The sequence below is a fragment of the Chrysemys picta genome, chromosome 1, assembly GCF_011386835.1.
Source record: "Chrysemys picta bellii isolate R12L10 chromosome 1, ASM1138683v2, whole genome shotgun sequence".
In the NCBI taxonomy this organism is placed as follows: Eukaryota; Metazoa; Chordata; order Testudines; family Emydidae; genus Chrysemys; species Chrysemys picta.
The window spans coordinates 127,305,614-127,319,648 of NC_088791.1; the positions used below are offsets into that span (position 1 = coordinate 127,305,614).

The window sequence follows — 14,035 nt, forward strand, 5'->3', positions numbered from 1 at the left end:
AGATGAAGATAAGAGGTTGACCAAACACAAATGGGTCCTTTAAAGATAACAAATACAGGTTATGAATAAGATTTGTTAATACTTGCATGGAATGTTCATATATCTGATTGAAAAAAAGATAAAGTTTTTAAAAAATTAACACAGAATGATAATCTTCATTTATTGTTTTTAACCGTCATGTAAAATCAAATAGAAAACTTCTGCCTTATTACAGAGGTCTATCAGTTTTATCCCTATTAAATACTAGAAGGCTTTTCTATAAGGTTTATTAAGCCTACAGGAAACATTTTCAATGTTCATGACATTTAAATTCATTTTTTCCCCCACTGAGCTACTTTCCCACAAAAATTTGCTAAAACATACCTACATTTTTTATCATTCCAAAGAATTTTTATCCCATGACAAATATAAGGCTCAAACCTGAAGTCTTTACTTTGTTTTTACATAGGCAAAGATCTTTTTAGAATTAATTATCTAAATTCGCATTTACACTCAGACTCTTCTACACCACTCTGACAGTGGAAAGGGGCCTTAAAGTGAGCATAAATTACACTTCATTTCATGTTAAGCCAGACTGATGTAGGGGGGCCTTAGTGTAAAATGAGAATGAAGCCTGATGAGTTTACCTGAGAGAGGATTTAATAAAATTAAGGACTTCAGGATTTAGGCCTTTATTCAGAAAAGCATTTAAGCGCATTCTTAACTCTCATTGACTTCAGTGGGATTTAGCACATGCTTAAGTGCCTTGTTGAATCAGGGCCTTAGAAAATACTGCTTCAGACACTGTGAAAATATTGCAAGTCATCTGGTTGTTTAATAAGATAATAAAGAGAACTAGCCTGCTGCCTAGTTCTGTGAGATTCCAGTAAAGACAATGGGCCAAATTAATCTTCAGTGTAACTACACTGAAATGATGAATGAAGTTACACCCAGGATGAATTTGGCCTATGTTTCCTAACTCTGTCTTAAGTGTAATAAAAAAACTTGTGTAAAACTCTTGCTAACTATTTTTTTTTTGTGATGTACCAGATATTGACGAATGTGAGAGTGGTACTCATAACTGCCTCCCCGATTTTATCTGTCAGAATACTCCGGGATCTTTCCGTTGCCGACCCAAGCTACAGTGCATGAATGGGTTTATACAAGATGCGCTAGGCAACTGTATTGGTAAGACATATTGTCACTTAAATGAATTCTTAGAGTTGTGCGTAGGCCAACATACTGCTGCACGGGGTCAGGTCTGAGCCTTCCACGTCAATCCTAATGCTGATGTTCATCTTTATATATTACATCATCTTCCTGCTCCCATTAAAAGTAGAATTTGATCATAAGTGATTTAGAATTCTAAGTCTGATTTTTTCAAAAGACACTTAGGGTATGTCTATACTACCTTCCGGATCGGCAGGCAGCAATCGATCCGGGGGGGGGGGGTCGTTTTATCGCGTCTAGTCTAGACACGATAAATCGACCCCCGAGTGCTCTCCCGTCGACTCCTGTACTCCACCGCCCCGAGAGGTGCAGGCAGAGTCGACAGGGGAGCGGCAGCAGTCGACTCACTGCAGTGAAGACACTGCGGTGAGTAGATTTAAGTACATCGACTTCAGTTACGTTATTCACGTAGCTGAAGTTGCGTAACTTAGATCGATCCTCCCCTCCCCCCCCCCCCCCCCCCCCCCCCCCCCCCCCCCCCGTGTAGACCAGGCCTTAGGCAGTAAAAATCTAAGACCTGTTGACTTTCAATGAGACTTAGACACTCAGTCACGTAGGGTAAAATATTCAAAAGCACATAAGTCTTTTTTGTTTATCATGTGCTTCTAACACAGGATTTGTAAAACTATTAATTTGTTTTGACATACTTTCTCTCCCTTTATTCAAATGATTTTAAATAACCATAGAAATGTAGGGCTGGAAGGGATCCTGAGAAGTCATCAAGTCCAGCCCTCTGCAGTGAGGTGGGACCAAGTAAACCTAGACCATTCCAGAAAGGTGTTTGTCCAACCTGTTTTAAAAAATCTCCGGTGATGGGAATTCCACAACCTCCCTTGGAAGCCTATTCCAGAGCTTAACTACCCTTTTAGTTAGACAGATTTTCCTAATATATAACCTAAATCTCCCTTGCTGCAGATTAAACCATTACTTCTTGTCCTTCCTTCAGTGGACATCAAGAACGTTGTTTAGAACTGAAAGTCCAATGCTTGGTATTACTTTAGCATAAGAGTATCCTCTACAATGGAATTTGCTTTTGCTGGTTTGTTCAGCTACATAGAACAGATCTTGCTTTCCCAAGTCAGCTCCCATATATTAATAGTTCAGAGGAAAGAATTTTTACCACCTCAGGTAAAGAATGTAACGACCGGTCGGAATGATAATTAAGGTCAATTATGATGGGAGTGGGGTTTAATTTGAAAGACAGAATAGAAACTGTTGGGTTTAAGGGTATTAATACTTTGCATTCTAGGATTTGTAGGATCTAACCTGACAAACTAGAATTCTATATATGTCAGAATAATTGGCTTTCAACAGGCTTTAAATAGATTTGTCTGGTGTGTCCTACAAATCTATTAGCTCTTCTCATGATAGTAGCACTTCAAGTCCCAACTTAACTTTAAATTCCCTCAGCAGCATAGCCTGTTTTGGGCTCGTGAAATCTGCTGAGCAACAGGATTTGCCAATTTGGTAGCATGCGATCAAGCTCCCATTTTCCTTTCAACCTTCCTTCCTTTGCTGAAAACTGACATTTGAAAAATACAAGGCTGAAAACAAAATTATCCGTGTGTAAAATTACACTTGATAAAATGAAGCCAGTTCTGTATTGTCAGATACCTTCTCCCTTAAAGACTAATCTCTGACATAGGGGACAGATCATCAGCTGGTGTAAATTGGTGTGGATCTGTTGGCTTCAGTGGTACTACACCATTTTACACCAGCAGTGAATCTGGCCCTTATAGTGCCTTCCACGGTCCATCCAGAAGAATTCCCCAGACACTTCACATGCCGGTTGCACAAACTATGCATCAAATGCTGCCCTGTATTGTGCTGAGCAGGAAAGAGAAAAGGAACTTTCCTACCTTTCCAACCCACAGGTTCAAAGTAGGACACTCTCCTTGCACTCTTCAGAGCTGGCTGAAGTGTCTGCTGGTGCTCTATGTGCCCAAGAGAATGAAGTCTGGTAGGCAGGAGCATGGCTCAGCAGCATGTGCTACAGGGAGGGGCAGTAAAGCGTACTCTGGTACAGATTCAATCCCACTCCTGCCTGGCCATCCAGAGTCATCCTGCCCTAAGCCAGGTGGATACTCTGCTCTATTCCACACTAACTCTGGGATGGAAGACATCAGCTCTTTGACAGTAAACCATAAAACCATAACACTGCATAGTAATGTAGGATACAGAGTGAAGAAGGTTTTCACCTGAAACTACAGGGGGAATTTTAGACAGGCAATTACCTAAACTGAATTGGAATTTGGCTAGGATGCTGTACACTTATAGAAAGTGCTATGCCCACATGCTGTCAGGTCTTCATACCTTTTCCCTGTTCTCACAGCACACTGCCTCCTGTACCAGCATGCTGGAGCAATGATTACTAGACTACTACTTAAATTCTAACTTCAGCCATTGAATGAACCATCATTATGTGCTGGGCTTTCCTTGGAGATTTCCTCTTGAAATACTTGGCAAGTCCTCACTCTGCTTAGCTGGTGATATGGCAGTCTGAGGTGCTTTGGTCTCATGTCATTACATTTTAAGGGTCTTTTAAGTTTATAACATTTTTATGACAGGGAGGAGCATATATCATACAGTCACAAAGTGAGCAAATGCCCATTTGTGGAGAATAGTAAGGCATTCCATGGATGACGGAGAAATGACTAGTTTGCAAATAAGCACTTCTACTTTTCAGTCTCTGAGCACAAGTGGTCGGTTACATCTTTGCTCATGTTTTTATTTTCTGCATTTTGGGGAGATTTCCAAAGGCACAAATAGGAGTTATGCACCCAACTGCCATTGATTTTCAATGTTGTTAGGGCATTACCTGCCCTTTATGCCTTTGCAAATCTCCCACTTTGGTGTACTAAATTGTGCAAATATGTGTCTGCTCTCAAGGGCTGGTTCCCAAGCTATTAAGGGTGTAAGGACAGTATCTTACCTTAAAATGTCTGTAAACTGAGGATGGTTTTCTTTAATTGAATTTGTATGTCATCGTAGATATCAATGAGTGCCTAAGCATTAACATGCCATGCCCAGTTGGACAGATGTGCATTAACACAGATGGCTCATATACCTGCCAAAGAAATGTACCAAACTGTGGACGAGGTTATCATCTCAATGAAGAAGGAACAAGATGTGTAGGTGAGTAGCAGAAATGGAGTAAAACTGCTAAATGAACACATGATGTGCACACGTCTCCTTTTTCACTTAACCTGTCTGTTCCCTGCACTCAACCAAAGCCATTCTCGCAACTACTTCCAAAGCCTACTTTTGACTCTTTTCTTGCTCTCCCTTACAAGTGATGGATTGCAAACCACCCCTCTCTCTCCTCCTTCAAATCACTCCTGAACCTCCATATTCTGGGAGGTTTGTGTGATAATGACCATGCAGAATGGCATTGTCTGCTACTTGTATTAATATACTGAAATAGTGTAGCAAGGGTGATATTCACTCCGGTGCAGAAGACCAGCAAAAGGCCCGTGAGCCACTTATGTCCAATGTAAATCATCATAACAGGTCTTAAAATCTTAAGCTGATTATAAATTGTCACAGCTCCATTAACTTCAGTGAAGCTATGACAATTTTATACCAGCTGAGGATCTGTCCCAATGTATATCTTCAGTGCTATATAAAAATTACTTTGCACAGTTCTTACATAGTGTCATCTTCGCTTTTTCTTTTGAGACCTGCCATAGTGGTGATCCAATAATTGAAACCCAGGAATTGAAGTCCAGGAACTACTCAATGTATTTACTGCTAAATAGGTTGTTTTCCTACATTGAATTATTGAGAGAGGATGCAATCTAGTTTTTTATGGAGTTATTAAAAGAAAAAGCAAATTAATATGAAGCTGAGCAGATATGTCACTAATTAATTTACTTCTGATTTCCCTAAAGCTAATTAAATAAAACACAGTGCAATGATCAAATTAAAGTTACAATTGAAATTTGATCAATGGTTCAAACTACCTGACTTCCCAGGCTTGTCAGACACCTCACTGGCTCCTGCCCTTGTCTGTGCCGGCCGAGGGTCAACTCCCCAACTCCACTGGCCATGGGTAACACAAGCCCTTCTCTCTAAGCGCTGCAGGTCCAGCTGTTTTTCTACAGGCTAGTGATAGATGCACTCCAATCCTTGAGCCCTCTGAGCATCTCCCTGGCCTGTCCAGCCCCTGGTCCATGGGATACTTGCAGTATTCAGTGCTCCAGAGGAACAGTGCATCCCAGCTTAGCAGCTACACCTCAGCTCACCACCTTGCTTGATGCACAGCACTTAGATATGTTTACAGTGAAATCAAGCCTAAGTTTATTTAACAAAGCTCAGAGATTCAAGTGATAGTGAGTAGAAGTGTTAGAAACAAATGGTTGTATATAAAATAACATCATTTTTATGTTATTAATATACTGAAATAGTGTAGGGGTTAGACTTAATTAACAAGACACTCTCATGTCTTGTAGAATGTTGCTTATCCAAAATCTTTGCAGCTCATCACAGTAAGTTTGACTGTGACTCTATCTTTTCATGAGACAGCGGTGCTGTCAGCATGCCTCCTAGGTGAAGGATCCAATGTGTTTCTTTGCCTCGCAGGATAGATCAGCCCTATCTTTTGTTCTTATTCGTAAATAGGATGCCCTCTGCTGTTTGCTTCATCCTGTGAATTTCCTCTCTTGTAGACTTCAGTCACTACTTTTGCCTGTGGCTCATTATGCAAATAGGCCTCATACAATACACAAATGACTAGATGGGGAGATAAGAGTCTGCTGCCTCCTACCCGAAAGGAGCATTTGCAAAGTATGTCATCTTCTGGTGACCCACTTAAACACCAAGACCTTAAGAACATAATTTTTAGTATAGTTACATAACTCCGTATATGTTATCTGTATATACATTCTGCAATGATTATGACGACTGTGGGCTACGAGCTCTCAGTAGATACCTCACATGCCAAGCTTTGGTGAACTATTATGCCTATACCTGATGCAGGGATCCCTGAATCACAGTAATTACATCGGTTTATAAGGTTAATACAAGAATTACTTCAATGCTTCACAGGAAAGTTAACGAAGAACACCTTTCTTTTAACATAATGAATTGCATTAAGAATCTGCTAAAAGCAGAAGTTGACTTTTGCCTTTGTTTTAAGGGAGTATAACTCTTAGAATGATTTCTTACTAGCTTCCTACTTTAGTGTTCTGCCTTAAGTTTCTCTGCATATACACCCTAGGTTAGACTCTATTTACTTAGCTTATTTCCCTTCCCACAGGACTGCAATGTCTGCATCTTTCTGACACTCTTACAAAAATGCAGAAGTGATTCTTAAATCAGGCACTTAGAAGTTTTGGAATAACATGCTTTTATTCCAAAATAATATCGTCATAATTAGATAACATGCTTGCGGGTTTTTTAGGGTCTACCTAGGGAAAAGGTTAGTGACTGTCGCGCTCTCTCTCTCTCTCTCTCTCTCTCTGTAATGGAATGTTGGAGAATTCAAATGTCTCTGAATTCTATAAAAAAACACTCTCTCTCTCCTTTTTTTTAGTGTCTAATTCACATGAGTAGTCTTAATTGAGAATTCGTTCTAGTGTCGCAGATAACTTGAGCTTTTTTTCATCTACAAGGAGGTGGTCAGGCTCTTTTTTCTCTTAGGGCTTGTCTTCACTACCGGGGACGCTGCTGCAATCGATGCAGTGGGTGTCACGTTAGCGAGTCTAGTGAAGACCTGCTAAATCGATGGTAGAGCACTTTCCGGTCGATTTCGGTACTCCAGCTACCCAAGAAGAGTAAGGTAAGTCGACCGGGGAGTGTCTCCCATTGATGCAGCACAGTAAAGACACTGGGGTAAATTGATCTAAGCTATGTCGACTCCAGCTACATTATTCCCGTAGCTGGATTAGTGTAACTTAGGTCGACTTACCCCGGTAGTGAAGACAAGCCCTGAGTGGTAGACTTCAGGCTTGGAGTCTTCTACTTCTCCTTTTCTGGAGGCTGGTCCAAAGAAGAGAGCTTGCTACAACTTCAGGTGTTGGTGGTGTAAGAGAAGCCCCCTTTTCCTTCTGCATGGTTATACTTTTGTTTGGTTCAGTATCCCCTTACTCTGCCTCAGGGACCATCCTTGTCGAATTAGAGATTCCAGCGTGTTGGCTATAGCTCATTAAGGACCAATAATTTGGAATCTTGAACTGAAGTCATAGTAGAAAATTCCAGTTTGAGGCAGACATTTTCTTGCAAAATCCATTCATGACCATAAGCAGATGTCCTCTTTGTAAGCAGGACATGTGGGAAGGAGTTGGCAATAGACTTTGTCTAACAGAATAGGGCCCATTCTCACTTTGCTAAATATAATTAATGGTTCATCATCATCATCATCATCAATCACACTTGTGCATCTCCATTCATTCCTTGTGACAGTTAGTAAGCATGATAAGGGAAAAGGGACTCGGGGGCAAGGAGGTGGGGGACAAGCCCTGGGTAAGTGCATGACGTACTTCAGTGCCTTATCACCTAAATCAAAGCTGCTTTAGCTTAGCGTTTGATCAAATACAGTTATGCTGGCCCAAACTCAAATCTGGCCCATGTTCCCTACACCACATATTACATGGGATCCAAGGGATATTTGTTCTGTAGTAATAATTTGCACTTGTAGGTCCTGCTCCAGCTCTCATTGACGGCAAGGAGAGCCTTGGTATTGACTTCAATGGGAGCTGGATCATGCCTGTATGGAGTAGTGTCTTCCATCTCAAACAGTTTACAAATACTGAGGTAAGTATTTTATTCATGTTTTACATATGGGTAAACTGAGGTAGGGAGAGTTACTAAAGGGTGTGGGACAGAGCTGGCAGCAGAGCACTTATTGCTTTACCTCCACTCCTAATCTTTAACCTCAAGACCCTCCTTTCATTCATTTCCCTCTCCTTCTAGATGTGGATGAGTGTTCGTCACCTAACCAACTATGTGGAGATGGACATGTTTGTATAAATTCCCCTGGCAGTTACCGTTGTGACTGCAGACTTGGCTATTATTTTGAGGCTATCAGTCGAACTTGTATCGGTAAGGTCCATCTACTGACTCCAACTATACAAGCTCTTCTTAAACATTGTACTGTGGCATTTTATTTGTTTTATTTTATAATTTTATTTTATTAAAGGGATAATTTTATTAGTTGTTCACAAACTCTTTCATCTGAAAACGCATTAGATTATTCCATGATTTGTATAAGTACAAAAATGTATTAAAGAGCTATTGACATTTTGAAGAGAAGTGCATTTGCATTCTTAAAAAGTAATAATGTTAAAAGGTAAGATCATGAGAAGGCGTGCATAACTGGTTTTATGATATTTATGATGTGCACCTAAAGTGAAAACATTCTTCTAAAAGATCACAGAACTGCCTTCTTTTGCTTATCACATTTAGATATGCACCAGGATATGATAAATAAAACCAGCTTTGTTTCCAGACTAACATTCTGAGAATTCATTCACTCACCAGTGTAAAACTTAGATACGGAGAACGAAAATCAAACTCCTGTGATCAAATGGTGATTTGTTAGACTGCTAACTAAAGCAAGTCTGTACATTGGTTTCTATTCATATTTATCATTGTAGATGTTAATGAATGTAGACACTACTCAGGTCGTCTCTGTGCTCACAAATGTGAGAATACTCCTGGATCCTATTACTGCAGCTGTACTGTGGGCTTCAAACTTTCCACTGGTGGCAGGTTATGCGAAGGTAAGGATGCAATTTATGTAAGCTGAGTAGATCGAGAGAGAGAGAAGCAGAAAATGATGAAGAAAGATATTCAGTTTGTTTACTCTTCTTGTTTGGCTGATTCCTTTGTTTTCTCATAGACTAAATTAAACTGGCATAAGAAATGGGTCCACTGTAGTCATTTTCAAGGTGGAATACAAGTGTTGTGATTAAACAATACAATTGTAACTCACCCTTCCACTGTGTGGCTCTCTGGCCTCCTCTAGTGACTGGATCACATAGAGGTTTGAGCTACTATCGCCTTTTCAGCTCAGGCAGAAGAGGCTCATGCTTTTAGATCCACAAGCTGTAGGTTTGATTCTCACTGCTGATCACAAACCCAGTGTTGGCACATTACATGATGATGGGCAGCAACTTTCTAGGAGGTAGTACACTGCAGATTGCCTCCCATGTCACCGCCACACCACAGGTAGTACAGAGGGGATTGGGGGCCATAGCTTCCTCCTGCCCCTTATTGCCAACTTGCTCAATGACACAAATACTAATACATATTTTTTGTGATTGTTATTTAATAAAGACATTTGATTAGTCAATATGAATGTTTTTAGAAATGTAGGCCCCAATCCTGCAGGTTGGGAGCCACAAAGGCAGACATCTACAGTGCTAATTATAGATATTTTATTGTGTTTCAGACTTAAATGAATGTGAGAGCAACCCGTGTAGCCAAGAATGTGCCAATGTGTATGGTTCCTATCAATGTTATTGTCGTCGGGGCTATCAACTTAGTGATATAGATGGAATCACGTGTGAAGGTAAGAAATACTTAATCAAAGGATGCAAAAAAGGCATCTCTTAAGATGGGAGATGGGCATTCCTTTCTTGTTCTTGCCATGACAACAGAGACATTATAACAAAAAGAAATAGCTCCACATATCTTAAGTTTATGCCACTACAAAACAATATTTCATCATTTGGTTCTCATAGCTTTTCATAGGCAATTAAATGCTACCTGAGTTCTCATATAAGCCCACCAAGCCTCTGGAGATATCTTGGCTTTCATGATGTGAAGGCCAGAGAGAGTTTTTGTTTTTTGTTGAAATTTAGTATGAGGCTTTTTGTACACATGGAAGTGGGTTTCAGCTGTGGAACTAAGTTGTTTGCACATTTTCATCACTGGAGAATCCTGGAGCATGTTTAATAAATGTCTAAAAATTCTAGTTAGTATTTTATTCACAACCCTTTTTGTGGCAAGTTATAAACAAGTCTTGCCCAAATATTTATCATAGGGAAGAAGTGTTGCCTAGTGGATAGAGCACTAGACAGCGATTCTCTTCACTGGGTTTTATTCCCAGTTCTGCTGCTGACTTGCTGGATGGCGTCACGCAAATCATTTCAGGTCCCCGTGCCTCAGTTTCCCCATCTGTAAATTGGGGGTAATGATATTTACCTCCTTTGTAAAGTGCTTTGAGATCTTTGGATGAAAAGCACTATCTATTATCTATTTACATAGCAAAACTATGTTTTTGGCTTCTTGTTCTCTATATTGCCTTTGATTTTCCCAAGACTTCCCTTGTTACCTTTATGCGGGTGTTTTTGTCCCAGCCCACTAATCTGAGTCACAAGCTAGTGGCTTCTTGAACCCAACACTATCATAAAGCAGTACAGCTGCTGCAAACTAGTCAAGCTTCACAGGAGTTTAAAAAAATTTGTGGGGATTTCTTTTTCAGACATTGATGAATGTGCTTTACCTACTGGAGGGCACATCTGTTCTTATCGATGTAGTAATGTTCCTGGGAGCTTTCAGTGCACCTGTCCCTCTCCTGGTTATAGATTGGCAACCAATGCACGAAACTGCCAAGGTATGTTCAATAACTGTGCAGGAATATCTAATCTGATTGTTAGCTTGTGGAAAAATCTAATTGCATTTTTAATTGGTGGAAACATAAATGTGTCTGTCGTATAGCCTTACAGGCAAGTTAGTAGATATCCTATGTCCACTAGAATTCAGTAGGGGCAAAACTAATAGTTCTATAATAATTAAATTGGATACTATAGAAATTACTCTAAGGCCCCAAAGAATGTAACAGAATACTCTTTCTACAGAATTTTTAAACCAGTCCATCAAATTCAGTAGAGAACTAGGTCCCAGCTAATGCTACAGAATTAAATGGGTTGGTTTAAGTATTTAATAAAAATATAATCCTGCTCCATAAAATGTATAGGATTTTTTCTATTTAGGGATTATGTGGGAGAAATAGCTAAATCTTTACAACAAACATTGTTCAGTTTTATGGGTAGGCACCAGAGCAAAGGTAAAGCACAGCTTTTCATGTTGATAAACCCAGAATCCTTTCACCTGTTTCCCCTTAACTGTTCCTTCTAGCCAGGGAGGAAAAGTACATGGTTTCTTCAGAGACTGGTGCTTGCACTTACTCTAGTGCCAAAGACTAATACATTTGGCTGACATACTGTCCCCATACACAAAACAAAGCATTTAGTTCACTTGACATACTCCCCTCTTCCTGGTGCAGCCTAGTGGCTTTCATCTGCAAGGCCTCACCCTATTCATATTTAAATTCCGCTAAATTAAAAGACCAACTTTTGCCATGCTGCCTACAGTGAATCAAGCTGACTTGTATATTTGTTCTTCCCTATCCTCTACCTCTATTTGTAGGTCTGGCCTTCAACCGTGAGCTCTTTGGGAAGGGACTTACCTTCCTTGTATAAAATTTTTGGCATGTTACAGATGCTGTGATGAATCAATATTAAGTAATAATGATAATCTGAGATAAATGTGTGGCTCAGGACACTTACAGCACACACACACGTAGGGCTGGAGTCAAAGGAAGGGTAAATGTCAGACAATTTTGTTTCAACTTTTAATCTAATAAAGCAAAGCAGCTTTTCCACTTATCCAGATGTTTGTAGCGTCCATCATCATAGTGTCTGAGCACCGCCTGTCACCTCTGCATGGTAACAGGTCTGCCAACCCACTCCCCTCCCACCCAGGCTGCTGAATATTTCTTTGCAGGCCTGCAGCCTCCCTGTTACCCCCTGATTGCCTAGCTGTTTTTATTTTGGGGAGCAAGAGTTTTCTTTCAGCCTCTCTTATCTAGCCTCTGAGGCCAGCATCAGCCTGTTGGGTTGTTCCTCCAGCAGCAATTGCTAGCCCCAGTGCTGTTGTTTCTATCCCAGCCCCTTCTGACACAATGCTTGCACTCAGTAGAAGACTATCTGCATGTGGCAGGGGCCATTGGGGCTCCAAATACCTTACATTTTGGTTGTTGACCAAAATTTGTCATTTATTAACCATGCCATTTGCTTTTAGAAAATACAAAAAAAACCAACAGTCCTGCCATGTTTTACAATCTGAAAACCATATATTCCAACATCCCTTCAATAAATCCACCCATCTTTTATCCACCGCCCCTGAGGAATACCCGCTTGTGGAGTTTTTTTTCCAGCCAGTAGTAAAATCATGTTGCTCCCCTGTATTGCATGGTAGCTAACATGTGAGCTTCATCATCTGGGGCCTACAAGCAGAGGAATGGCTTGTGTTTTTATCCCTTTTATCTTTTCCACTTGACAGATATCAATGAGTGTGTGGCAGAAACACATAACTGCTTATTCAATGAGACCTGCTTTAACATCCAAGGCAGTTTTCGCTGTCTCTCTTTGGAATGCCCAGAAAATTATCGCAAATCAGGAGATACGTAAGTACATTCAATTTTCTAGTAGGCTGGCTTGATGGGGATCTCCCCAGGCCTAAAGCCACCATCATTTAAGCATATTGTGGATCCTGTAATTCTCCAATCTGCCAACCCCATCATTCGCACACAAAAAATTATGGTCTTTCTCCCACATGTGAAACAGGCTCATGGTTCTTGAATTAAAAGTTTTTAAGTCACAAATAACACCAAATGGAGAGAGACACATACTCATTGACACCAAGTTGGACGCACAAGGTGATGTTATCAGCATAGGCTTCAGATGGACAGCCTGGTGGTGGAGGTCATGTTTAGCCTCAAGATTCCAACACTCCCACAACTGGACTCAGGAGCTCCTTTCTTCCCTCAGATTGGCTAAGTCAAACCCTTTATCTGCTTTTATATTTCAGTGAAAGGTTCATTTTCCTTGCAGTTCTCTCTCTAAAGCCTTGTCTATACTATGGAAATTTTGCAAAAATTCCCCTCCCTGCTAACACCACTTCATCTCCACCACTGTTAGCAAGATTGGGAGCCCAGGTGTAGAAGACCTGTTGGCTGCTACCAGTATTTGTTTCATTTTGTGCTGCTCAGAGAAGATCTAATCAGCATGGTGTATAAAATGCCACAGGCAGCTAGCAACCCATCTACATTAACTGTAATGGTGCTAATGATAAGAAGAAATCTTTGTAAAATTTCTCTAGTGTAGACAAAGCTTATGGCTGCTCCAGGGCCGGACTCATTCTGGCTTCCTCCTCCTCCTTCCCATCTGCTTTATGGCAGATCAGCAATCAAGAGGTTCCTTCTGAAGGCCATGTGGTTGTTCCACAACCTTCCCAAGTGCACCTGCCCAGGTAAGTTTCTATTCTATCAGCTAGAGAGAGAGGCTGACATGCCACAGTGGTCATAAATCTGTCATTCCCTTCCCAATCAATGAGAAGACATCATTCCATCACACACCATGTCTCAGCTAAGATTTAATATTCTATGTCCCATCTGTGGAATGAGGCTAACACTTATTTACCTCAGAGGAGTATTGTGAGGATTAGTTTGTTAGTGTTTGCATCAAAGTCTAAAGATACAAAGTGCTATATAAGTGACATCGTGGGTATTAATTTTATCATTGCCAAATAAATGAAGAAAGAATGCTTTGTGATACAGATTCCTTATTTCTTTTTTTGTTTAATTACATCCTAATTTATAAAATTCATTCATTTGTAATAGGCTACTAACATGATTTAGCAAAGTTCTATGGTTATGAAAATTCTTGGTGTCAAGATTAATTTAAAAATAAACATGACACACAAACGCACGTTGCATTCTTCTTTTAGTCTTTCTCCATTTGTCTTTCCCTTCCCATTTATGGGCTGTCAATTGTGAGAAGCATGTGAACGAGTTCTCTCTCCAGCCCACATTTCACTC

At 40.3% G+C, this 14,035-nt stretch overlaps 1 protein-coding gene across 2 annotated transcripts in view; it reads left to right on the forward strand.

The window, feature by feature from the left end:
• FBLN1 (fibulin 1) overlaps positions 1–14,035 on the forward strand; it is a 105,690-nt gene that overhangs the window by 39,653 nt on the left and 52,002 nt on the right. For both annotated transcript variants that reach the window (XM_005299933.5, XM_005299934.5), the window contains exons 8-14: positions 1,030–1,167; positions 4,201–4,344; positions 8,122–8,250; positions 8,805–8,930; positions 9,602–9,721; positions 10,637–10,768; positions 12,499–12,622. In XM_005299933.5, coding sequence (XP_005299990.1) covers positions 1,030–1,167; positions 4,201–4,344; positions 8,122–8,250; positions 8,805–8,930; positions 9,602–9,721; positions 10,637–10,768; positions 12,499–12,622 — 913 coding nt within the window. The remainder of the gene's footprint in view (positions 1–1,029; positions 1,168–4,200; positions 4,345–8,121; positions 8,251–8,804; positions 8,931–9,601; positions 9,722–10,636; positions 10,769–12,498; positions 12,623–14,035) is intronic.